The 25,472-nt window shown below is 43.5% G+C and overlaps 1 protein-coding gene across 1 annotated transcript; it reads left to right on the top strand.

Annotated features, from left to right (window-relative positions):
• On the top strand, positions 1–24,502 carry LOC107042599 (cytoplasmic dynein 2 heavy chain 1). Its single transcript, XM_015263702.2, has 16 exons — positions 1–231; positions 1,752–4,374; positions 4,635–5,365; positions 6,275–7,634; positions 8,602–9,505; positions 10,001–10,546; positions 11,344–11,776; positions 12,477–13,130; positions 13,661–14,464; positions 16,142–16,506; positions 17,934–18,601; positions 19,189–19,978; positions 20,672–21,268; positions 21,950–22,270; positions 22,617–23,566; positions 24,025–24,502. Exons 1-16 carry the CDS (start codon positions 1–3, stop codon positions 24,300–24,302), a joined length of 12,255 nt encoding a protein of 4,084 aa, XP_015119188.1. The 3' UTR covers positions 24,303–24,502.
• The last annotated feature ends 970 nt before the right edge of the window (positions 24,503–25,472 follow it).

Below are 25,472 nucleotides of genomic sequence, written 5' to 3'. Positions count from 1 at the left end.
ATGGTGGTGGTGGATAGGAGAGAGGCTTTCATTGTTTCCACGGCGAGCCATTTCTTCGGGATTTCCCCGAATAATGCGCTGGAGCCTGAGGACCACATGGTTCTCGATAGATTTCTCGATACCCCTCAATCTAGAACTTTGTGCGCTCAACCCGGAGAGTCTGATGACTCCTCGCATTTGAGGCTGAGTAATGAGGCATCTGGTGGGAAGAATACACTGGTATTCTTCAAGGTTTGTATCTCAGATATTGCGCGTTGGAAAAATCGGACTGTTGAAAAATTTTCGAGGGGCTTCTCGGCCCATAATTGAGTGACACAATGATTTCGAAATAAAGTCGATTTCGGGTGATTTCAGCGGTGATTTCAGGGATTTCGGAAAAAATGATTTCGGTGATTTCGAGCGTCGCGGGAGCTGATCTCATGGTTTTGAATGATTTCATTAGTTCGAAATCAGTGATTTCAGAAAAATAAAGGTAATGAATAATAGAGGTGGGGCGGAACGGGTTGAGTCAAATTATGAAAATCAAAACTGACAATAATAACTGGTGAATAATGATGGATTCGTTTGATTCCACTGCACCAATCGTGAGCTTATGACGAATAAGTGCGGCATTTTATTATCATCGTTGGCAGGCGTGTCAATTTCGAAATCACGAATTACTTGCACGGTTCGCAGTACGTCAGGGCGCCACTGATTTCGGTGGTTTCATTAATTTGAGATGATTTCACGTGATTTCGGAGATGATTTCGAAAATTATTTTGGAGGGCTGAAATCATATAATTTCAGTGATTTCGGTAATTTCGAAATGATTCGAAGTGATTTCGAAATGAGCCCCTCGAAAATTTTAGCTGAAATTCCCGCGACATTCCTTGGAAATTTTTATCAAGTCATAGTTCATTGAAATTCCAAGGAATATTGTCTGTGAAAATTCGCAATTTGAGGGAAAAATCCATGGCTTGTTGCTCGCAAAACGTAGTTCCATTGAATTTTCATTAAAATTTCACAATGCCTCCCCCTCCTCCCCTAAATCGAATTTAATGTCGCTTCTCTGAAAATTCCAATTTCATTGAATATTCCGAACATTGACTGATTTTCTAGTAACAAAATCTATCGAAATTTGATGTAAATGAGTCGTTGCTAAAAATTTTAACATTTTTTACTTGAAATATCTGGAGTAATTCTGAGAACCGTGTATCTAGCATTTAAAAAATCCGCCGCAAAACCCAAATTCTATTACTTTCATGCGGATTTCTACTGGAATTTGATTTCGAGGCGTTGCCGTCGGTGAAATTTCCACAGAATAACTCTCACAGAAGAATAAAAATCCTCTCAATTCCTTCAGCAATCTTGTTTGCGATGAAAAATGCGAAATTCTTCCCGGAAATCAATCACACAATCCATTCTCTCTAATACTTCCAATACACTGATAGACTGATTCATTTATTCCAATCGAGATTCGTTAACTATTAACAAATGGTAGAGTTGAATATGACCAAATGAATATTCGTTAATAGTCAACGAATAGTCAACACTGACTGGTGAAAATCGAGTCAAACAAGCCTTCTCGAAGATGCATTAGTTAACTATTAACAAATTAATTAATGAACATTTGGTGAGACCGAATAGACCCTCGTCTCCAACCAAATCCATTTGTTAGCAATAACTAAACCTTTCTATCAGTGTACCTGCAGTTTGTTGAAATGCGGATGAATCAATCTGTAATATCCCCCAATCCACTTACTCACCCCCAGCTATCCGCATCATCCATCACGAACGACAACTTCCACGAGCTAGTGCAGGTAGCTTCGACCGGCGGGAACTCAGGATCAGCGCTGATAGAAGCCCTCCGCCAGGTATGGGCCCCAACCCTCGAGTCCTCCGGTCTCAGCACCTCCTACCTCAAGAAGCTCGAAGAGGACCTCCTGGGGCCGCGCCCGGCGTCGACCCTCCTCGAGGAGGAAGCCTCCTTCCGCAAGAAGAAGGAAGACGCGAAGAGGTCCAGCGACCGAAAACTGTTCGAAGAAGCCTGTAGAATCGTAAAAGACATACGAGTCGAGCTGGAGACCGCAGCGATCTCCCGGGACGGTCTATCAGCCGCCGAAGAAGTCCTCGAGGCGGTCGCAGGGAGCGTCGACGACCTCTGGAAGTTGGACGGTCCCGTCTACTCCGAAGATCAAATGAAATCCCTTCTGAACATAATCGGTGACGAAGTGGTGGCTCTAGTGCAGTCCCTTCTGGACGAAATCCGCGGGGCGGAGGTGCGAATGCGGGACGAGGCCTTCAAGACAGCTGCCAACGTCTGCGAAAAATGGGTGAGCGTCTCCCAGCGTCTGACCACCCTCTTCTGGCCACACCACTCCCTCCACCCCTGGAGAGGCTCGTCCTTCTCGCCCCCCAGATGCTCAAAATTCGCCGACAGATTGAGACAAGCGTCAGAAGTTCGTCTGCAACATCGTCAGCTGACGCGACTACTGACGGAAAACGAGAGATCACTCCTGGGAACTGAGAATCTCCTCCAGAACTTCGACGACATGAAGCTCGTTCTGGGGGAGGAGGAGAAGGACCTGGAGTGGGAGCGATTGAAGAGGAGACTGGAGGAGGGTCTGGCGCCGGCTGAAGAGCGCGTGACGGAAAAGCTGAAGAAGCAATTCGCTGGGGCGGGGAGTCCAGCGCTCCTCGTCGGGGAGTTCCAGAGGTACGTTGAACTGATGAAGCGGGAGGGGATCAAGAGGTCGTTACGAACCGAGCGGGAGTCCCTGCTGGCAGCTCTAGACGACCTCGTCGAGACCTACCAGAGCGGTCCGGACACTGAGGACCTTCTCGACGTTCCGAGAATCCTCCAGGAGGTTCAGGCAGCGAGAGCGGCCGAAGTCAAACTGGAGGGTCTTCAGGGTCTATCGAAAGACCTGTTGTCTGACCTCCCCGGGTTCAAGGACGCCCTCTCCAGGATCTCGTCGGCGATGAAAGACGCTGAGAGTCGGCGCCAGAGCCTCGTGGAGACCTGGGTGAACGACACGAGAGACGCCATCAACAGCAAAGAGTTGACGCTTGGCGCGGATTCAGCGGTGGTCGAACTGGTGGGTTCGAGCATGATGAAGGTGAATTACGACCCCAGGTTGACGCAGCTGGTTAAGGAAGCCAGAGCACTCTCTGGGCAGGGTATAGAGCTTCCTCGAGAGATAAGAGAACTTGTGGAGCGCGCGGGGGCGCTCGCTGGGCGGGCCAGATCTCTTCAACAAGTGGCCAACTTTCATAACACTATTGGAGACCGGATGGTGCCCTCCCAGAGGCCTCTCATGCTGGCCACGGCCTTGGAGCTTGCCAGGGCCGTTCATGAGCAGTCGGGGGTCGTCTGGTCGGACCTCCACGCGGTAGACGTCTACACCGCACGTCTCAGGGAATTCGTTCGGAAATTCGCGAGGCAGAATTCGGAATTGGCAGCTAAACACGTTTATCTGAGGGATTTGGTCGCTGGGTTGTTGAAGGGAGAAGTCGTGAATCTCGTTGGGAGTCAGTCGGCTTGGAAGGATGCCCTTAGGAACATGAGGTCCGTTGTTGACGAGGTCGATTCGCATTATGGTAACACCAAAGCCTGGAAGCTGCACTGGGACCGACAGCTGCTGAAGGTCCTCGGGGTTGCTTACAGGGCGGCTCTTCCGAATCTAATCAGAAAACTCCAGGAGATCAGGGTAGAGCTGACGTTCAGGGACGGTTGTCTTCAGTGGCGCCCGCCCCTCGAGGAAATTCGGGCCAAACTCTACTCCGGGGTCAGGAGATTCCTCGCGATTCCTACGAACTTCCGGGGAGTTGGTGATCCTGCTGACGGGAAATTCGGAAGTCTCGTGCAGAGGAGTGCCTATTTGTACGGGGGGGTTTATAAGGAAGCGGAAGTGGCGCTTTCCGGTCTCGAGGAGGTGAGGATGAAGTGGGTTCCACTCGCTGCACCAGCGAGGGTCGATATTGGAGAGCAGTTGAAGGGAAAGCCTCCGCAGGATTGGGAGAGAGCTTTCAAGGATGCGAAGCAGTGGGCGCAGGAAGTTGGGAAGCTCCGGGGAGGGGAGGTCAGGGTCTGGTGCCTGTGCATCGACACTTCCACCACGAGGAATGACTTGGAATCGGCTTCGAGGAGGTACTGGGACCGGTTGTCCTCGGATCTGAGGGCAGAGGCTTCCTCGAGACTGGTGGGAGTGGTGGATTTCTTGTCGGCTGCTGCTAGGGAATTGGATCGACGGCCGAAGGATGTCGAGGAGGTCGGGCTTGCGTTTGAAGCGCATAAGAGAATCACGGAGGAGTCCGCGGGGATTGGGGGGGAGTTGGAGGCTGTGACCGGACTGGCGAGGGTCATGGCTGCTTGGACCAGGGAGAAGCTGGATGGTAATTCTTTTGTTTTTTTTTCTTTCTAAATTCTAATTCTCATTGAATTTTTGAATTTTTGAATTCTTTTTGAGGAATTATTCCCCAGGAGCTTGGGAAATGATTCCAAGATTTGTATTCTCATAATAAATTTTTGCAGGGATCCCTGAATTTGGGAATGTTTGATTTTTTGAATTTTTGAATTTTTTTTTTAAGGAATAATTCCCCAGTAGTTTGGGAAATGATTCCGAGATTTGCACTCTCATAATAAATTTTTCTAGGGATCTCTGGAGCACATGCTGCTTGGGAGGGGCTTGCGGATCGTCTAGAAAGGCACAAAACAGTTGTTGCGCGTCAGTTGGAAGATGCGAAGATAAATTTACGTCATCGAGCAGTCGCCCTGAGGGACGAGAGGGAGAGGTGGGAGGCTCGCTGGTCCGACAAACCGGAAACCGTCACCCTGGACTGGGTCGCCTCGATGAGGGAACGGTGGACAGCTCTGGAAGAGCAGAAAGACTCACTGATATCCGACTGCACTAGGGTAGGACTGAACCTCGATGAAATCCTCGAGGACGACGTTGAGGTGTCGAGACGGCTGGAAGCGGAGCTCGACGCTGAGGAGTCCAACTGTCGATTCCAGGAGGAGTTCGTGAAGGAGCTTGAGAATCAAGAGGCCGAGGAGTGGAGTGTCGCTCGGAGGAGGCTTCCCCGACTCCATGACTGGTTGGACTCGTGGGAGGCGAGGATCAAGGTCCACTTGAAAGACCCGGAGGAGGCGAGATCGGAGCAGCAGAAGGAGGTCGTGGAAGTTGATACTTTTGTGGGGAAGAAGATCAAGGAAGTCCGGAGTGGCATCGAGTGGGTGCAAATTCTGAGGGGAGACGAACTTGCTGAGGAACACTGGAATGATCTGAAGGGGGTCATTGGGGTCGGGGGGAATATGAGGGACATTACTCTGGGGCATTTGCTGAGAGCCGCACCGATGATCAAAGAAAACGTCGAGAAAGTTAAGGTGGGTATTTTAGATTTCGGATTTGGGGACGACCAATGCGATTACTTTTCGCCAAAAAGAGAAGAGATGAGTGAGGCCGGTTTTGCTGGAGCTTGGAGAAACAAGTGTTCTCTACTGGACTTTTCGCTCGTCTCCTGTGCATGACTTTTTGAAGCATTTGTATTCTAGAAAATATTGCTGTTTGCAAAATTTTGCCTGAAATTTTCGGTCGATTGCAGGAGATGAAAATTACGCTGAGAAAAAAAAATATTTTTGCCTAATATTCAGTTACTTGAGGGAAGCGTTTATTTTTTTCAAACCCGTATTTCCTAAATTTCTTATTTTCTAGAAGGAAAAATTAATTTTTTAATGTTGATAATTATTGAGGGAATGCACTTAAGGCCATAACTAACATGTTCACCTTCTGGAGCAATATAATTGTCATAATTGACACCTAATGAGGATTGCCTGGGAATGACTCAGCTGGAGAAATACGACATTGAATAAATAAAACCTTTTCTCAAGTGAATGGATATTTGGCAAAATAATGTTTTGACGTGGATACGTCTACGGTTTCAATATGCTGGGTCATTCTGGGAAACGGTCCTTATTCGCAGTGCCATCTACCGGAATTCTAGAAAATTCTAGACATTTCGAGATAATTTGAGAAGTTTCTTGAAGTTTCGAAAAAATTCAAAGAGATTCTAGAAATTTCGAGGAAATTTGTGGAGTTTCTAGAAAATTCGAGGGAATGCAAAGAGTTTCCCGAAAATTCGAGGGAATGCAAGAACTTTCTAGGAAATTCGAGAAAGAAGGAAGAACCATGGACATATCCACGTACAATTACAGCTGTATCGAAGATACAGCCGCCTGTTTTTCCTCAGTGTCCAACTTCTGCATGCGATTCCCCCACTTTTACTTCTCCCCCAGGAAATATCGAGACGAGCAACAGCCGAGAGTGGAATCCGCCAGGCGCTGATAGAACTGGAAGCCTGGGAAGCGTCCGCCTCCCTGCACCTCCAGCAGTCCAAAGACAGTAAAAACGCCCCGATTCACCTAGTGGGCGAGTACGGGGAGCTCCTCGCCCGCGCCGGAGAGCTGAAGCTCCTCCTGGAGGGTGCGAAGGGCGCCTCGGGCTACGAGAGGTTCGCAGCTCGCGCAGCTCGTTGCGAGACCGCCCTCGTGGAGCTCGAGGAGAGGCTCAAGGCCCTGGGCTCCTTGCAACGAAAGTGGGTGTACCTGGAGCCCGTTTACGGGAGCGGAGCAGCCCCGAGTGACTCGGGGAAGTGGGCGAGGGCTGACAAGGAGTTCCGTTACTTGATGGGCGAAGTCGCCCGGGATCCGCGGGTTCCGTCGCTGCGGCGGCTCCCGATGCCGGCACTAGTGAGCCTGAAGGACTTGCTGGACAGGTGCCAGCGGAGTTTGGACGAGTTCTTGGAGGAGAAACGATCGGCCTATCCTCGGCTGTACTTCCTCAGCGATGAGGATCTCCTAGAGCTGATTTCAGGCAGCGCTGCGGGTCTCGACGCCCATTTGCCGAAATTATACCAGGGAATTGGCTCCGTGCAACGAGAGGATGGACGATTGACGGCTGTTGTCTCACCGGAGGGGGAAATACTGGCGCTGCCGGTCTCCATCGACCTCTCCGATCCTCTGCCCACGTGGCTGTCGAATCTCGAGGAAGTCCTGAGGAAGGCGCTGGCCCAGAGCCTGGAGAAATGTCTCGTGGACCCCAACGCCGATCCCTCTCTCTATCCGGCCCAGGTCCTCCTGCTCTCGGAGAGAATACACTTCACTGAGAGGTGCGAGTCAGCCCTGCAAGGCGGAAAATCCGCGCTTAAGAGACTCGTTGAGTTTCTGGAGACTCAGAGGGCCAAGTTCAGGGGCTTGGAGGACGCCGGGGACCCCTTGACGGCGCAGAAGGCGAGGAGCCTCCTCCTGGACACAGTTCACCATCTTGACATCACGAGGAATCTGATGAAGATCGTGGAGAGGGGGGGGCCGACCAGGTGGACGTGGAACCGACAGCTGAGGTTCTACAGGTCTCGGCTGGGACCGATTGTCAAGTGCGCGGGGGCCGAGTTCTCTTACAGGTTTGAGTATCACGGGGCCGCGATTGGGCTGGTAAGGACCCCCCTGACGGAACGGTGCTTCTTGGCTTTGACGCAAGCGATGAAGCTGGGACTTGGGGGCAGTCCCACGGGACCCGCGGGGACTGGGAAGACTGAAAGCGTCAAGGCTCTTGCTGCGATACTCGGGAGACTCGTGCTTGTCTTCAATTGCGATGAAGGTTTGCATCCTTACACGGAGGGAAATTTTGAATAAAAATTATCCTAACGTTTCATAAAAGTGTATCATGCGTCATCCTCTCCTCATTTCTATCCCGAAATTTAGTAAAAATTAATATTTGATGATCAAATTTCATTCTACGTTGGAGAAATTTTATCCTGACTCATAATAAATTTTACCCTTGCAGTCCAATCATTTTTATGTCGATAACAACGAAATTCTATTGGATTTCTAGTGAAATGTTCAATAGAAAATGTTGAACAGAAAAAGTCTATAGAATTCGATTTTTCTATTTAACTCGGCTCAAATTATCCAAGTTTTTTTGTTTGATTTTCTTGATGAGAAGAAAAGAAAAATAGAAAAATATGAAAAAAACTTGGAAAATTCGAGCCGAGGAAATTCTATAGAAAATATCTGAAAAAAACAAGTTATATAGAAAAATTGAATTCTGTTAACTTTGTCTATTGAAAATTTTCTATTGAACATTTCAATAGAATTGGCCGAAAACTAACAGCAAGTTCAACAGAAATCCAATGGAAATTTGCAACGAATTCGCTAGGTTTTTCTATTAAATGTTTTCCTGCGTGAAAATACAGATCCTCCTCCTCCCCCTAATCGTATGACGTAATATTTGAATGACCACAGAGAAATTCCACGACAATTTCAGTAGCGAAGTGATAAAACTCCTCGACTTATCCCCCAGTTGAGTTTTTGGGGAATATTTTCGAATGTAAGGCAGATAGCGAAATTTTCATAATCACATTTGTTGCAGCTCTCAATCGGCCCTACAAAAAAGGTCATAACAAAAATTTGTCTATCTCCCTTAGATTCCGAGATATTTATTGAGAACTCGCCAATAGTCAAAATTGGCTTGAACCGTTTTACCACTTCGCTACTGATTTCCTTGCTGTACCAAGTGGAGTTGACTGAAAACAGTCTTTACCTGACGATGAATTATCATTAACCAGGAATGGACGCAGGGGTCATGAAGAGGATTCTAGGGGGTCTAGCGCAGGCGGGTGCATGGGGTTGTTTCGACGAGTTCAATCGCCTGGAGGAAAAAACCCTGAGTGCAGTGGCGATGTTGGTCCGTCCCCTCCAGGAAGCCGTGAGGGACGGTTCCACCCAAGTGAGCCTCGGGGATCAAGTGGTGAATCTGGACCCCCACTGCTGCGTATTCATCACGATGAATCCGGCTGGGGACGACTACGGAGGCAGGAATAAACTGCCGGATTCCCTGGCGAGACTCTTCAGGCCCATTGGCATGGCTCACCCCGATCGCTACGACATCGTCAAGTCCCTGCTGGAGTGCGGAGGCTTCCTGGAGGCCTCTTCCCTCGCTCATCAAGTCGTCGAGACCCTGGACATATCCGAGAAATTGTTGTCCAAGCAGCCGCATTATGACTGGGGCCTGCGAGCCCTCAGGTCCGTCCTGGACGCTGTCTCCCCCTCAGGCACTCAAACGGAGTCCGAGAGGCTCCTCGAAGCCATCAGGGCAGCCATTCTTCCAAAATTGACTGAAGAGGACACTGATAGATTCCTGGAGCTCCTCAAGGACGTTTTCCCGAGGACGAGTGCCTCGGAAGTGAGCGATTCCGAGGTGAAACGCGAGTTGAGAAAGGTTCTGGAGGAGATCTGCCAGACCAGGAGCATTCAGGGAGAGGTGGCCAGTCGCTGCGAGCAGCTGTACGATCAACTCAAAAACAGAACTGGAGTTGCGATAGTCGGCCCTCCGGGCTGTGGGAAGACTCTCGTGAGGAATGTGCTGGGCGAGGCTCTGGGAAGGTCTGGAGACACCGTCAAGCAGATTCTGATCTTCCCTGGGGCCATCCCCAAGACTAGACTTCTGGGGAAAGTCGATCCACAGACTAGGTAATCGATTTTGCACTATAATCTGGGGGCTTTGGACGCACGAACAGCGATTTTTACAGTTCACGATTTTTCACAGAAAATTATCAGCAAGAAAATAAAAATCTCGATTTTTCAATGTCTCCGGAAAGTTTCAAAATTGATATATTTTTTCAAATAATGGAAGAATACCCATCAATTCAATTTCTATCCTCACATTTTGATAGAATACTTAAAAAAAATAGCAAAGAATAAAAATCGGAGATGAAAAATTTTATCGGATTAATATAATGTAATTTTTCAAATAATGGAAGCATATCCATCAATTCAATTTCTATCCTCACATTTTGATAGAATACTTAAAAAAAATAGCAAAGAATAAAAATCGGAGATGAAAAATTTTATCGGATTAATATAATGTAATGATTGATTGATGTGCTTATCACTGTCTGTACAAAGCTGTAAGAGATAATTGGATATGCTTTATTGAAAAAAATCAGTCAAAAAAACTCCTTTCAGGGAGTGGAAGGAGGGCCTGTTGTCCTCGGCAATCGCCTCAGCAGGTTCATCAGCCCTGTGGATCGTTCTGAATGGCGATGTTGAGCCTGGATGGGCAGAGGCCCTCAACTCAGCTCTGGATGACAACAGATTGCTGACACTACCAAGTGGTGTGGGAATAAAATTGGGGGCAGGAGTGAGGTTCATCTTCGAGACCCACAAGCTGTCTGGAGCCAGTCCAGCCACAGTTTCTCGTCTGGGTGTTGTGCACCTGGGGAGTGCAGGTCCCTCTGCCTTCCTAACGTCCTCCAGACTCGACGAATTGCCACCAGTGGCCAGGAACGTCGCCAGTGCTCATCTTCCTGCGGTCGTTGGAGCTGCTCTCAAGTTCTCTGGAGAGACAATCTCTGCTTCTGGACTCATTGGAGCGGTTTTCCCGCATCTGGTGAAGGCCACTTCCATGAATCTCGTGACTCAGGGACTGATTCTGACAGTTTGTCTGCAGCTGGAGAATGATAGTAGCAGGGAGGAGACTGCCAGGTTGATTTACCAACTGACTGACTCCTGGTGAGCTTTCCGGCCCATTTGAGGAGAGGTTCACCCCGGAAAACAACTTTCTCGTTTTTGGGGAAAAATTATTAAAAATGGGGAAGAGTGGGGCAGAATGGAACAGTCAAAAAACGACTGCTTGACGCAATTCAAGGAAACAAATTTTTTTTCATTAAATATTTTATTTATCAACTTTTTTTTCCCTTGGGAGTACTGAGAATAATAATTTTCCATTCAGAAGCAGGCCCAGGAGCAAGCCCCAGGGGGAGGCCCAGAGCGGGAAAAAGGAAAATGTGATGCTGAATTTCAATCGAATAATACATTGACAAAATCTTCAGCCATTAAAACTTCGGAATAATTTTCGATTCTACTGAATGGAAAATTATTATTCTCTTCTGTCCTCACGAGAATAAAAACCCGTTGACAAAAAAAATATTTAATAAAATTTTTTTTTCCCTTAAAGTGCGTTAAATAGTTTTTTTACTGTTTCATTTTGCCCCGTTGTTTCATTTTGCTCCACTCTCCCCTACTATTTTTCAGATGATTTCTTTTCAGAATCCGATTTTGGAGGTCGAAATTCAAAAATTGGGCTTTAAAAAATCCCCAACTCATGAATTTTTTAGATAGTTTTTCTAATATGATCACTAATTTTCGCTCCTTAATTATAAAAATGAGAGAGAAGGTGCATTTCCGTACGAAAAATCGTAGGTTGAAAAAACTTTCATCGAAAAACGGAAAAATTGTTCTCCTGTTGATTGAATTTTTTGTTCCTTTAGCAGTTATTTTTCAGATTGCACAGTTTTTATTGTCCCCAGGTGTCCAGACCCAGAGAGACCCCTTAATATTCTCTACAACCCTGAGCTCGATCGTCTGGAACCCTTCTCCGAGGTTCAGACATCAGTCAACACCGAAGAGGGGCCTGTTTCGCTCTCGAGTGTTCTGCAGCAAGGGCTAGTGACGATCCTGCCCTGGATCGAGTCTGGGCAAGCGATTCTCCTGAGGGGTCCCAGGGGCAGCGGACGCAGCAGTCTCATCTCTGCGGCCCTATCATCTCTGAAGGATGGTTTAGAGTCTCTCAGTGTGGTCAAAGGGTCTTCCCTGTTCGGCCCCCAGGATTTAACAGCCAGGCTCAAGAGAGCTTGCGTTAAACTTGAATCTTCAGTGCATGGGAGGACTTACAGGCCCAGGAGTGGGGGGAAAGTCGTTCTGGTATTGGAGGACATCCATCTGGCTTCTGAAGACCTTCAGGTAAGTTTGAAATTTGGCGAGAATGAGAATACATGCTTTACACTATCATTCGGGGATTTTTATACGAAAAAATTTCATAGAAAAACCCAGCAAATTCACTAGAAAATTTTATTAAATTTCTGTTGAAATCCAAAGAATACAATTTTTTGCTCGATTTTATTGCAGAATTCCACAACTTTACAGCGTGTTTTTTGTGGTAAATCTACTTCACGTGATGCTATACTCTACACAGCAAAAACGAATTTCTGAATTTCACACACCTTTTGGAGACATTTTTCAGATACTAAAAAACGTGTGAATAAAATGAAAATGTGTCTGAATTTCAGACGAACAAACGCAAAAAAAATCTTAATTCATGTTTGAAATCCAGACAAATGTTCATTTTATTCAGACGTTTTTCAGTGTCTGAAAAATGTCTGTAAAGGTGTGTGAAATTCAGACATTCATGTTTGCAGTGTAATAAAGTCTAATTGATTTAAACCGTTTTACCGTTTCGCTACTGAATTCCATCTTCCTCCCGACTTTTTCCAATGAGACAAAAAAAATTCCGTATCGAGAAGAAAAACAATTTCTACAGTTTTCTCGACACGAATTTCCTGAGCTTTTTCCCCTCTGTTTTCATTTCCCTCCAGTGTAGTAGAATATCAAAGCAAGATCAGTTGAAAAAAAAAATATTTTCGAACAAAATCGAATCCTCCAGGAGCTCGTCCGCCAACTCCTCCAAGAGGGTGGTTTCCACGAGGAGGACCTGGAGTTCGCGACCCTCCCAGTAACCCTCATCTCCACAGCGGACACATCAACGAATCTCCATCCAAGACTAAGCTCCCTCCTGGCAGTGCACCGCCTCCCCCACCCGACACCCAGAGCCACAATTTCCATAGCCGAAGTTCACCTCGAGAGCTCCCTGAAATCCCTGAAGATCCCCTCGACCTGGATCTCCACCCTCGCCAGCGCGATGCACGAGTCCCTCTCCTCAGTCTCTTCCCACAAAAATTCGACCTTCTCCTGGAGCTCAAGAGACCTGGCCCAGTGGGCGAGGGCCCTGGAGTCCTACCCAGCCCCAGAGCACACAAACGAGATCACCCAGTACCTCCTGGACTCTGGGAAACGACTGTTCTACCCAAAGCTGCCAGCAAAGGAACAGACCCGTTGGAGATCCTCGTTGATATCCAGAATCCCCGAGTCGAGTGATCTATCGAAGGAAATTTACATCTGGAAGGGCAGCGGCTCGTTGCTACCCCTGGGGCCTGAGGAGTGGCAGCTGGAGATCGAGGGGGCAGCGACCAAATGTGCGAGAGAGGGTGATCCAGTCAGTACGACCATCTCTCCTCATCTTCTGACGACAGTTGCAGGGGTAATGATTTTTATCCTCTCACTTTCCTCACCACATTTCTGACAGGGGTTTGGGCACTGTCAGATTTTTTCGTTTAAGGCCCGCGTGTCTAAAATTTAAAAAGAATCACGAAACTGTAGAAAAAACGCATGAAAATTATCGCACCACTACGCAACTTCGTGAGCCATTAAAGAATGACAAACCACAAAATCGTTATATTTTTTCACGTCACTCCCATCGATAATTTGCCAGAAAAATGAAAACAACATCAATTTTGGCTAAAAGGGTGTCGAACATCCTTAATTCTTTATTATCTCGTAAACTGTGTAGTACAGCTAGTTAGCATTTTTTTCACTAGCTGGTGACCACGATAAACATTATCAATGAAAAACGTAGGAAGAATCTTAAGAAAAGCGTGTTTTCCAGGGATATACCTTAAAACTGCTGTTATGAACTTAAATGCCGAGAAGTATAAGTTGTTTGAAGATGAATGGAAACGGTTGGAATAATCTTGGTGATTCTTCAATTAAATTTCCTTCAAATTCCTACAGATTTGTTGGGCATTTGGGAGTGGGCATCGAGGGGTGGTCCTCACGGGTCGTCCAGGTGCTGGGAGGAAGTCAGCAGCGAAACTGGCTGCATCATTCTCTTCCCTAAGATTGATTGACGCTGGCCCCGGGAGGGGGCGAGTTGGGGTGAGAGCTGCTGTGCAGGCAGCTGGAGTCGACGGGGAGCCAACGCTGTTGCTCCTGGAAGAGCATCACGCCAGAGAGGAGGGGCTGGCAGTCCTGGCTGGAGTGATGGTTTCTAGGGGAGAAATCCCCGGACTGCTGTCTCCTGAAGAGCTTGACGGCCTCGTTGCACCCCTGAACGACCTCGCGAGGAAGGAAGACTTCACTGGAACTCTTGATCAGTTCCTTTACCATAGACTGAGGAAGCTCCTTCACGTCGTCGTCATCCTGGACTTGTCTGATGTCAGGAGAGAGTGGTTAATCCAGTCTGGACTGCTTCAGCACTGCGTCCTCGTGGCGGCGGCGCCTGGGGGCGAGTGGTGGACTATCGAGGGGTCACTAATGGAATTGGGGACTCGGGTTGATAAATCGATGGGCGGGGGCGAGGAATCGGCGGGAATGAAGGCTTTGGTGGAGGCTCATCTGCGGGCGCCCAAGGGGCAACAGTCACCTGGGAGATTCCTGGCGCTGCTGAACACTTGGAGAGAGCTCAAGGACGAATGGAGTCACGATGTGGAGAGGAAACTGGAGAGTCTTGAAGCCGGCATTGGGCGGCTGAGGGAGGCGGGGGAGAGGGTGGCGAAACTGGAAGAGGAGGCGTCGAAACAACGAAAAGAACTTGAGGTGAGGTTTTTCAGGGTATCATTTATGAACGTGGGGGATTTTTTGGGGTGCGCACATCCGGGAGAGAATAGTCAGGCGATTGTTAGGGAATTTTGTTGGATATTTTGATGGTGCTTCGCCGATTTTGGGGGAATTGTCTTCCGCTTTCAGGAATATTTGATGGACGAGTAGTCAGTAGATAAGGAACGAAATGGTAAGACGCGCGTATGGACGTTGTCCTTTCGACAATTGTCTGTGGGAATTTGTCAGCACGAATTTCACGAGTTTTTCAATCTGTATTTCGCGTTGTCACTCGGTGGAAAATGGAAGAAAATAAATCAGTAGAAAAGGAACTTTGAGGTCAGACATTCCTATATAAATTGTTCTGTTGACATTTGTTTGTAGGAATTTCTCCGCATGAATTTCACGAGTTTTTCAATTTGTATTTCGCGTTGTCACTCGGTGAAAAATGAAAAAAAATAAATTAGTAGAAAAGGAACGTTGAGGTAAGACTTGCCTACATAAATTGTTCTGTTGACATTTGCTTGTAGGAATTTCTCAGCACGAATTTCCCGCGTTTTTCAATCTGTAGTTTTCATCATCACTCCAAATTTTTTTTTTTAATCAGTAGAAAAGGACCGTTGAGGTAAGACTTGTCTACACAAATTGTCCTCTTGACATTTGTCTGTAGAAATGTCTCATTATGAATTTCCCGAGTTTTTTAATCTGCATTTTTAGTTGTCACTCCATAAAAAATGGAAAAAATAAATCAGTAGAAAAGGAACGTTGAGGTCAGACACTCATATATAAATTGTTCTGTTGACATTTGTTTGTAGGAATTTCTCAGCATGAATTTCCCGAGTTTTTCAATCTGTATTCTTTATTGTCACTCGGTAAAAAATAGGAGAAAAAAAATCAGTAGAAAAGGAACGTTGAGGTAAGACTTGTCTACACAAATTGTCCTCTTGACATTTGTCTGTAGAAATGTCTCACTATGAATTTCCCGAGTTTTTCAATCTGTATTTTTAGTTGTCACTCCATAAAAAATGGAAAAAATAAATCAGTAGAAAAGGAACGTTGATATCAGACATTCCTACATAAATTGTTCTGTTGACATTTGTTTGTAGGAATTTCTCAGCATGAATTTCCCGAGTTTTCCAATCTATATTTTTCTTTGTCACTTCATATAAAATAAAAAATAAAAATCAGTAGAAAAGGAACGTTGAGGTAAGACTTGTGTACACAAATTGTCCTTTTGGCATTTGTCTGTAGGAAATTCTCAGCATGAATTTCCCGAAATTTTCAATCTGTATTTTTCGTTGTCACTCGGTAAAAAATAGAAGAGAATAAATCAGTAGAAAAGGAACGTTGAGGTGAGACTTGTCCACACAAATTGTCCTTTTGACATTTGTTTGTAAGAATGTTTCAGCGTGAATTTCCCGCGTTTTTAAATCTGTACTTTTCATCATCACTCCAGAAAAAATAAAAAAAATATATCAGTAGAAAAGGACCGTCGAGATAAGACTTCTCTACGCAAATTTTTCTTTTGACATTTGTCCATAGGAGTTTCTCAGCATAAGCGTTCCAAATTTTTCACTCTCCATTTTCCTTCGTTTCCAAATAAAAAAATTAACTGGACAACTACACGTCACGTAATATTTAATTTCCTCACCCGCGTGATCACTTTAACACCTTCAGGAAGAGAAAGGCCGCGCAAATGCAGCTCTCGAACAGATAACCGCAACGATGCGTGGTGCAACTGGTCAACGTGGAGAAATGTCGACATTGAAAGCGGACACTGAGAAAGAGAGTATCGATCTGGCCAAAAGAAAGGCAGTGATTGAGAGGGAGCTGGGTAAAGTTGAGCCCCTGGTTGAGGCTGCAGCCCAAGCGGTGGCGGGCATCGGTGCGGACGCCCTGGCCGAAGTCAGATCACTGCGGGCACCCCCAGCCGCTGTTCGAGACGTACTCGAAGGTGTTCTGAGGCTCATGGGAATCAGAGATACGTCCTGGAACAGTATGAAGACGTTTTTGGCTAAGAGAGGTGTTAAAGACGAAATCAGGTAACTCTCAAAACCTGCAAAAATATCCGCGAAAAAAATTACACTATTGTGCAAAATTCCCACCAGCAACAAACAATTTTTACAGAGAAATCCAGCGATTTCGATAGGAAATTCCATTGCGAACTGAATTCCTGGACATTCATTTTTCAAGTGTTTCCATCTTCATAATGTAAAATATATCACAATTATCATTGGATTTGACATCACACAGGAGTCCCGAGAATTATGATTGTACAATTTAAAAAAGAAAAAAAAATGAACATTTTCAAAAAGCGTTATTAATAAAGATCAAAAAATAAGTCCGATAGAGAGAAAATAGTGAATGAATAATTTATCATGGTAACTAACGATCTGACCGCTATTGATTACTGTACCAAATGACTTTCTAACAGTCATTAGATACATTAAATTATTAATTTGCAATTGACTCTTACCATTCTACCCGGCCGGGTTTTGAACTCGGAACCTTTCGCACGTGAGACAACGACCTTACCCACTGCGCCAAGCCACCGGGTTATTAGAAAAAAAAAAAAAAAAAAAAAAAAAAAAAAAAAAAAAAAAAAAAAAAAAAAAAAAAAAAAAAAAAAAAAAAAAAAAAAAAAAAAAAAAAAAAAAAAAAAAAAAAAAAAAAAAAAAAAAAAAAAAAAAAAAAAAAAAAAAAAAAAAAAAAAAAAAAAAAAAAAAAAAAAAAAAAAAAAAAAAAAAAAAAAAAAAAAAAAAAAAAAAAAAAAAAAAAAAAAAAAAAAAAAAAAAAAAAAAAAAAAAAAAAAAAAAAAAAAAAAAAAAAAAAAAAAAAAAAAAAAAAAAAAAAAAAAAAAAAAAAAAAAAAAAAAAAAAAAAAAAAAAAAAAAAAAAAAAAAAAAAAAAAAAAAAAAAAAAAAAAAAAAAAAAAAAAAAAAAAAAAAAAAAAAAAAAAAAAAAAAAAAAAAAAAAAAAAAAAAAAAAAAAAAAAAAAAAAAAAAAAAAAAAAAAAAAAAAAAAAAAAAAAAAAAAAAAAAAAAAAAAAAAAAAAAAAAAAAAAAAAAAAAAAAAAAAAAAAAAAAAAAAAAAAAAAAAAAAAAAAAAAAAAAAAAAAAAAAAAAAAAAAAAAAAAAAAAAAAAAAAAAAAAAAAAAAAAAAAAAAAAAAAAAAAAAAAAAAAAAAAAAAAAAAAAAAAAAAAAAAAAAAAAAAAAAAAAAAAAAAAAAAAAAAAAAAAAAAAAAAAAAAAAAAAAAAAAAAAAAAAAAAAAAAAAAAAAAAAAAAAAAAAAAAAAAAAAAAAAAAAAAAAAAAAAAAAAAAAAAAAAAAAAAAAAAAAAAAAAAAAAAAAAAAAAAAAAAAAAAAAAAAAAAAAAAAAAAAAAAAAAAAAAAAAAAAAAAAAAAAAAAAAAAAAAAAAGCAATAGGTTGTTTATTCTTACGTACACTCGTCTCATTTCCCTTTCTCTAGGACATGGGATGCGAGGAGAAGCACCCCAGCGAGTCTCGAAGCAGTGGCAAAGCTGATAAAAGAGCGTCCAGAATCATTCGAGGAGAAAACAGCGAAGCGGGCGTCAGTGGCAGCAGCACCGCTGGCTGCCTGGGTCCTGGCGAATCTCCAATACGGTCAGATCCTCCAGCAAGTGGCCCCCCTCGAGCGCGAGCAGCGTCAGCTCTCGGAGAAGCTCTCAGCAGCAGAAGCCCAAATTGACAAGCTAGCAGCGGGTCTCAACTCGGTGGAAACCCGTGTCGCCCAACTGCAGGAGCAGCTTGCCGAGCACTCGAGGGGTGCAGCGGCCCTGCAACTTCGAACAGAAGCGACCGAAGCTAGTCTGTCGACAGCGAGGGCCCTTCTCCAGAAATTGGACGTGGAGCACAGCGACTGGCAGACGCAGTTCGAGGCTCTGACGTCGAGGAGGACTCGCCTGGACGTGGAGGCAGCTGAGGTCGCGTCCTTGATCGTGTATCAAGACCCGGGGAGGGACGACAAGTGGAAGAAGTCAGCACTGGAGCTGTTGGTAACCGAGAGGGAACGTCTGCTCTGGCGAGCCCAAGACCTGCCGACTGACACTGGGAGTCTGGTGGGGGCTGCCTGCGCTCTCAAGGGGCCCCTCGTCCCCCTCTTCATGGACTCTTCAGGTTGATATGAATTTTCTTTACAAGCTCATCTCACACGTTCGAAATTTCAAGGATTTCATAAATTTTTTGGTAAAAATATGGGGTATTCCATGCCAAATGAGTCAACGGCTGACCCTCATCCTTTCGGAAATTGATCTTGATTTCTTATACGATTGGGGGAGCTAAAAAAACCATCTCTCAATTTTTTTCAGATTTTTTCGACAGCTTATTTCGGAGATATGATTTTTTCTTTGATTTTTCGTTTTTTTTTTCAATAACTCGGGTTCTCTTCAGTCGATTTTTATTTAGGACGGCTCAAACTTTTCCATTTTCTATCATCTTTAAGAAGATTTTGGATAATTTTTTTTTAATCGCTAGGTCCTCATAATACCAATTTAAAAAAAAAATTAAGTAACTCGAATTGTCAAAATTATGTCACCTTTTACTTTTCTCGCCTTTTTTTCAGCAACTCTTACAATCCATATGAATTTTTTCGGGTCATTTCTCGACCTACAGTCACAAAACCCTTTTTTTTTTATTCATTTTATTTGCGACGATGTAGACTCCTTAAATTTAAATTCCGAGGAATTGAATTTCCTTCGTATCAGGTATTGCTGTGACGTGGCTCAAGGCTAACTTTGGAAACCGCCTGGAGTCGACAAAGCCCGAGGACTCTAAGTTCCTGACAACTCTGGAGCTCGCTGTTCGCTTTGGAAAGCCGCTTCTGGTGGAGGAGGTGGTGGAACTGCCGGCGATTCTGCTGCCCCTGTTGAGAAAGAGGTCCCTCAGGCTTGGGGACAGAACCCTTCCAGCTCAGAGTGGATTCAAGCTGTTCTTGGCAACGCGAAGGGACGGGCTGGATACTCTTCCCAGTGAGGCTGATGCTGTTTTATTCAAGATCACTCTCGGCGCGGGGAGCCGCAGTCTCGCTGAGAGATTCGTCGAGAAGGCGTTGTTGAGGGACACCCCAGAGCTGGAGAAGCAGAGGAGAGAGGCCCTGGAGCTTGAGGAGAAGCTCTCTGGGGAGAGGGACGCAGCGAGATTGGATTTGTTGGCTCAGTTGGGGGCCGCCAGGGGGCAGGATCTTCTGCAGGAGAGCCAGGACGGGGGTTTACTGAGTTCTTTGGAGACTACGCAAGCCAAGGCGAGGGAAATCGCCAAGGCCCTCGAGGAGAGCCGGCGGAGGAGGGAGGAAGTCTCCAAGAGGTCCAAGGAGCACGAGAAACTCGCCAAGTTTGCGGCTGGGGTCTTCAAGGCGGTGAAAAGTCTCACTGCTCTCAGCCCTCTCTACGTATTCTCAGTTGATTCCTTCACGGAGATATATCTGGAGGCTGATGCACAACGGGGACAGGGGGGCAGCAGTGATGCGAAGGAACAAGAGAGTCTCGTGGAGAAAAAGTGAGTAACTGACATTTCAGGAGCAAAGTGGTAAAACGATTTACTGCTCGATTTTTTTGGATGAGGTGATTAAGGATGTTCGACATCCTTTGAGCCAAAATTGACGTTGTTTTCATTTTTCTGGCAAATTATCGATGGGAGTGACGTGAAAAAATATAACGATTTTGTGGTTTGTCATTCTTTAATGGCTCACGAAGTTGCGTAGTGGTGCGATAATTTTCATGCGTTTTTTCTACAGTTTTGTGATTCTTTTTAAAAGTTTAGAGAAAACGCAGGAAAATGTTCGCACCACCTTAAAATTTCGTCAGTCATTAAATAATGACAAAACGCAAAAACGTTATATTTTTTCACGTCAATTCCATCATAAGTTTGCCAGAAAAATTAAAAAAACGTGAATTTTGGCAGAAAGGGTGTAGAACATCCTTAAGGATGTCTCAACAGGAAAAATTGTACAGAAAGTTGTATTGGATATTTTCGAGAGAAATAAAACATGAAATTCTTCAATCTAGTCAGCTAAAGATTGATAAGAGTTCAATAGAATTTCCTATAAAATTTCCTCGCGCATGCCTCCACAGATATTTTCGGCGAATATAGCTATTCGACAAAACGAAAATACAAGTCCTTCGATGATAATCGTTAATTGTTAATTGTTTAATTGTTAATTGTTTTTTTCGTTTTCATTATTCTTCCCAGGCTGATTTCCCTGACACTCCACCACTGCAGCAAGGCTGCGTACCGAAAACACAGGCTCCCCCTAGCCCTCCACCTGTCGTTATCCCTCGACCCAGTTCCCGAGAACGAGCGAAATCTCCTGCAAGACGGAGTAGTGCTCAAGAAAGAAGACGAAGACTCCAGAGTCCCCGAGTGGGTCCCTGAGGAGCGAAAGTCCGCTGTGAAAGCCCTCGCCTCGACTCTCCCCCAGGTCGCATCGAAAATAAAGTCCGATTGGCTGGAGGACCCGAAGAACATCTACAGGGATCCGACCCTGACGGCTTTCCAGAAGGTCCTGGCCGTTCAGGCGCTGCGACCTGACCATCTCCACAGTGCTCTCACGAAATTAACGGCGGAGCAGCTGGGAGTGAGGGATCTAGCCCCACCCCCCTGGAGCTTAGAGAAAATTTCCGAGAAGGGACAGAGGCCGGTTTTACTCCTGCTTTCCCCCGGCGCCGATCCTGGACCTGAATTGAGGGCTCTCGTCTCACGATTCAAACTGCCTGAGGGCTTCATCGAAGTTTCATTGGGGCAGGGACAGGTGGGGCAGGCTGAAGCTGCTCTGGAGAGAGTCTGCAGGTAATGAGATCCTTCAACATTGAATTCTCGAGAAAAACACGTACACTGAGAGAAAAACGACCAAGTCCTCCGATTACTGTCACTTGAGGCCAAAAATCACTAGTTGAAAATCACCAAAAGGATAATTTTTTGAGTAATATTTCCGTATCAAACGGAGATTACGAAATTTTCGAGATATTCATCTCGAGATTGAATCATCTCGCTTTATCACTTCACTGCAAAATTCTGTGACAAAGTAGTAAAACCGTTATGGTCAGACGTGTTTTCTCCCCCAAGTGCTTTCTACGCTTCCCAGCATTGGGATTCTGTATATTTTGTTTTACTGCTGTATATGAAAGGAGAATGAAATTTATTAGATATTCAACTATTCTTTCATCTTGGAGAATAATTAATGAAAAATAAGTTGAAGATAATAAAAGTACTTTTCGATAAAATTTAGTAATCGTTTTCAATATTATTCATCACACAGGTATTCGCTATAATAATAATAATAATAATAATAATAATAATAATAATAATAATAATATGAGGAAACATGAGAGAATGAAAATTCAATCGTTTGAAACAATAAAAAAAGACACAATATTTTTTTAATATTATTCAATTGGCTGTCGTTTATTGATTCATAAAAAAAAGGGAAGGGTTTTTTTTGTCATGAAAAAATTGTCTCTGAATCTACAGAAATGGTGGATGGTTGTTACTCAGCAATCTCCAGCTAGCCCTCAACTGGCTCCCCCGACTGGAGAGTCTCCTCCGAAGTTCAATGTGCACCAAAGACAAGAATCCTGCTACTCGTATTTGGCTGACTACAGAAGAATGCAGGGGATTTTACCCAGGGCTCGCTGGAATCTGCGAGAAGTTGGCTTATGAGCCTCCAGAGGGTGTCAAGAGGAACCTGAAGAGATCCTTGAAGCAATTGCAACAGCAGAAGAGTCAAGGAAATAATTCTGAGGGGCTTTTCGTACTCGCTTGGCTTCACGCTGTTTTACAGGAGCGAAGAAGGTGCGTCACTTCATGTAAAAACGGAATTTACAGAAAGAAAAACCCAATTCGTTAGAAAATTCTATTGGATTTCAATTGAACTTTCTATTATTTTTAGGGCAATTTTATTAAAAAATTCAATTTTCAATAGAAATGTTCAATGGGAAAGTCCATGAAAATAGTCAGCAGAATTTGATTTTTTTATACAATTCTATTCAATTCAAATATTTTCTCTAGAAATTCGTCGGCTCAAATTGTCCGAATTTTTTTCGTTTATTTTTTCAAATGAGAAGGCAAGAGAAATTAAATTTAAAAAATCGAAAAATTTCAGTTGTTTTAAATTCTCACGTCGCACCTGAATTTTCAGATTCGTTCCTCAAGGGTGGATTCGCCCTTACGAATGGAGTGAAGCAGACCTCGAGGCAGCTCGAGAACTAGTAGTGAGTGACCCCCAGACCCCAAAGTCAGAAGTTAATCTGGACTGGGAGGAGGGTCGAGGGCTGTTGGACGTCGCGATTTACGGTGGTCGACTCCAGGATGAGTTCGATATGCGAGCACTGGGTGCCATCCTGAGAAACACCTGGGCCAAAGAGGTCTTCCAAGGGCAAAGCAAACTGGCAGGAATTCTATCGGTTCCAGAGGCTTGCAGGAGAGACACTGCCAGAGCCATCGAGCAGTTGCCAGACTCTGACGCACCTGTGGAGTTCTTCGGACTTCCTGCCAACGCCCTGAGAGCCTGGGAGCGATCCGCCGCGGAGACAGCAATCTCTGTGCTAAAGTCCATGAGCTCGAAGGCCTCTTCGAGCATCGAGAGGAGAGCTGCGAGGAGAGTTGAGTCGAAACTGCTGAGGGATTTGAGTAATTACATTGAACAACAGAATTCGCAGGTCAAGGGGGCTGAGGGTACCCAGAGGGGAAATAATCCTGTGGAGAATTTCTTCATTGACGAGAAGAGACTGCTGAACAGATTGATACAGCTGGTTAAGAGCGATCTTGAGAATTCTGGGGTGGATGGGGGAAAGACCCCCAAATCCTGGCTGGAGGAGTGGCCCAGTGCGCCCAGGGAGGCTTTACTCTTCGTCAATGAATTATTAACGAAACACAGAGTTCTGAATGCTATGGAGAATGGAATTCCTCGGACTGTCGACCTGTCTTCTCTCACCAGAGCTAGGGCCTTTCTAGCTGCACTCAAGCAATTTACTGCTAGAGAGTCCGCGTCTCCGCTGGAGGGACTCGTGCTGAGGGCTCACTGGGTGCAAGGGGCTGAGAGGAAAGAGTGGGAGAATTCTATTGTCGTTGAGGGACTGCTTATCTCAGGTACTAGGTGGTTATAAGTCTGGAGCTAATGGGATAGCAATAGTGAGAAAAATTTAGTTAAACTTCATTCCTTAAATTTATTCAGTCTATGGTTTATTTTTTTAGGGGTTGTACTTAAAAGTAGAAATCAAATTATAAAGTTATAATATTTACTTCATTTAAGTAATGATATGAAGTGCATTGATTGAAGATTAGAATATTTTTGTGGAACTTCTACCAAAAATTTGGTAATTTTCACTCAATTCACTTGATTTCGCCGTATTTTACTATATTTTTTTCAAGTCTAGTGAAAATTACGATATTTCTATTAAATTCTTGCCTAAAAGAGTGTAATTTCTGGTAGACTATTGCTTTCAGCTACACGTTGATTATAATTGAATGGGGAATTCCAACAAAAAATTAAAATAAAAGTTCTGCAGCAAAATAATTACCAATATTTCTAATGCTTCTTTCTTCAGGTGCAGTAATCAGAGAGGGTTTCCTACGCGAATTAGACTCAAATGCACCCCCGATTGTAGCCGCACCTTGCTGTCAACTATCATACGTACCTGGAGAGACGGATGGAGACGATACAATATACAATAGACACAGTTTGAAGCATCAAATGCTAGAGATTCCTGTTTACTGTGATTCAGAGAGAAATGAACTCATCTGCTCACTTCCAGTTGGATGCCCCAGTGAGGATCGCGACGAGTGGCTGAGACGAGGGGTTACTATTCATCTTGGAGGACATTAGTCAATTTCAATCTATTCTTGAGTTATTATCTCCTAGTCACTACGGTAATGTAGATTAATTTCCATTCACTTCGATAATTAACTTATGACGAGTGAATATTACTATTCGTAAAGTGCTTTATTATCGTAAAATTTAATAAACTTTACAGCGCAAAAAAGTCTCTGTATTTATTCGTTTTTTTTTCCATTTTTAATCGAAGAAAAAATATAATGGTCTCGTCATTATCAATTACAATATTCTCTTGGATGATGTTTTCTTTCTCTCACATTTTCACTCGTTATATCGCTTGGTTTGTTTTTTTTCGTCATACAGTATCTAACGATTACAATAAGTAGACATTACGAAGTACGTTGAGATTCCATTGGAAAGTACTGAAAATAGTTTGTCGATTCAATCTAACGATTGAAACACAAACAAATTATTGATAATGAAAAAAAAATTCAATAATTAGTCGACATTGTGAGATGTCAATGAGTGAATCACATGATTGTTGGTAATTAATTTGATGAAAATAGAATTGATGAAAGTTTTATATTATTCAAACAATGGGATAATAACAATTTTAATTAATTTAAATAGTAGGATATCCATATGGTTTTCACTTCTGTTTTTCCGCGCAAAATTGTCGATTATTTCGCACATTCACAGCAACATTATCACTATTTCCCCTCCATTTATTTCCATTTTCATTCCACTTACGTTTATTACAAATATAACTTGCAAGAAGACCTTTTCATTTCTCTCTCCTCATTTCCATCGAACTTCTCCCATTATTTTTCAACAAATGGATTAATCTCGCTTTGGAAAAATATTCGACGTTAATAAATACAACTGGACACGTACTAGAAAATTTTCTAGAAAAACCTTGCGATTTTCATGGAAAATTCGATTGGATTTTTATTGAAAATTATATTAGTTTTCGGCTGATTCTGCTGAAGAATTTCGCAGCTTTAGTGCGCGTATTTTCTATAGAAAAGATGAAATAGACACTGCTTCATAGAAAAAATCAGTAGATTTTGATCTTCCACAGCTTTTTCTCGAGATGAATTTCCCAAATTATTTCCACTTTATTTTTCCTCTCTTTTAATTCAAGAAATCAAGCAAAAATACGGAAAAATATAGAAAATATCTCAATAGAATAAGTTGCATGGAAAAATTAAATTCTATCGA

The sequence above is a fragment of the Diachasma alloeum genome, unplaced genomic scaffold (assembly GCF_001412515.2).
Source record: "Diachasma alloeum isolate Michigan unplaced genomic scaffold, Dall2.0 Dall_scaffold_00494, whole genome shotgun sequence".
NCBI classification, from domain to species: domain Eukaryota; kingdom Metazoa; phylum Arthropoda; class Insecta; order Hymenoptera; family Braconidae; genus Diachasma; species Diachasma alloeum.
This window is presented reverse-complemented; position numbering and strand designations above follow the sequence as displayed.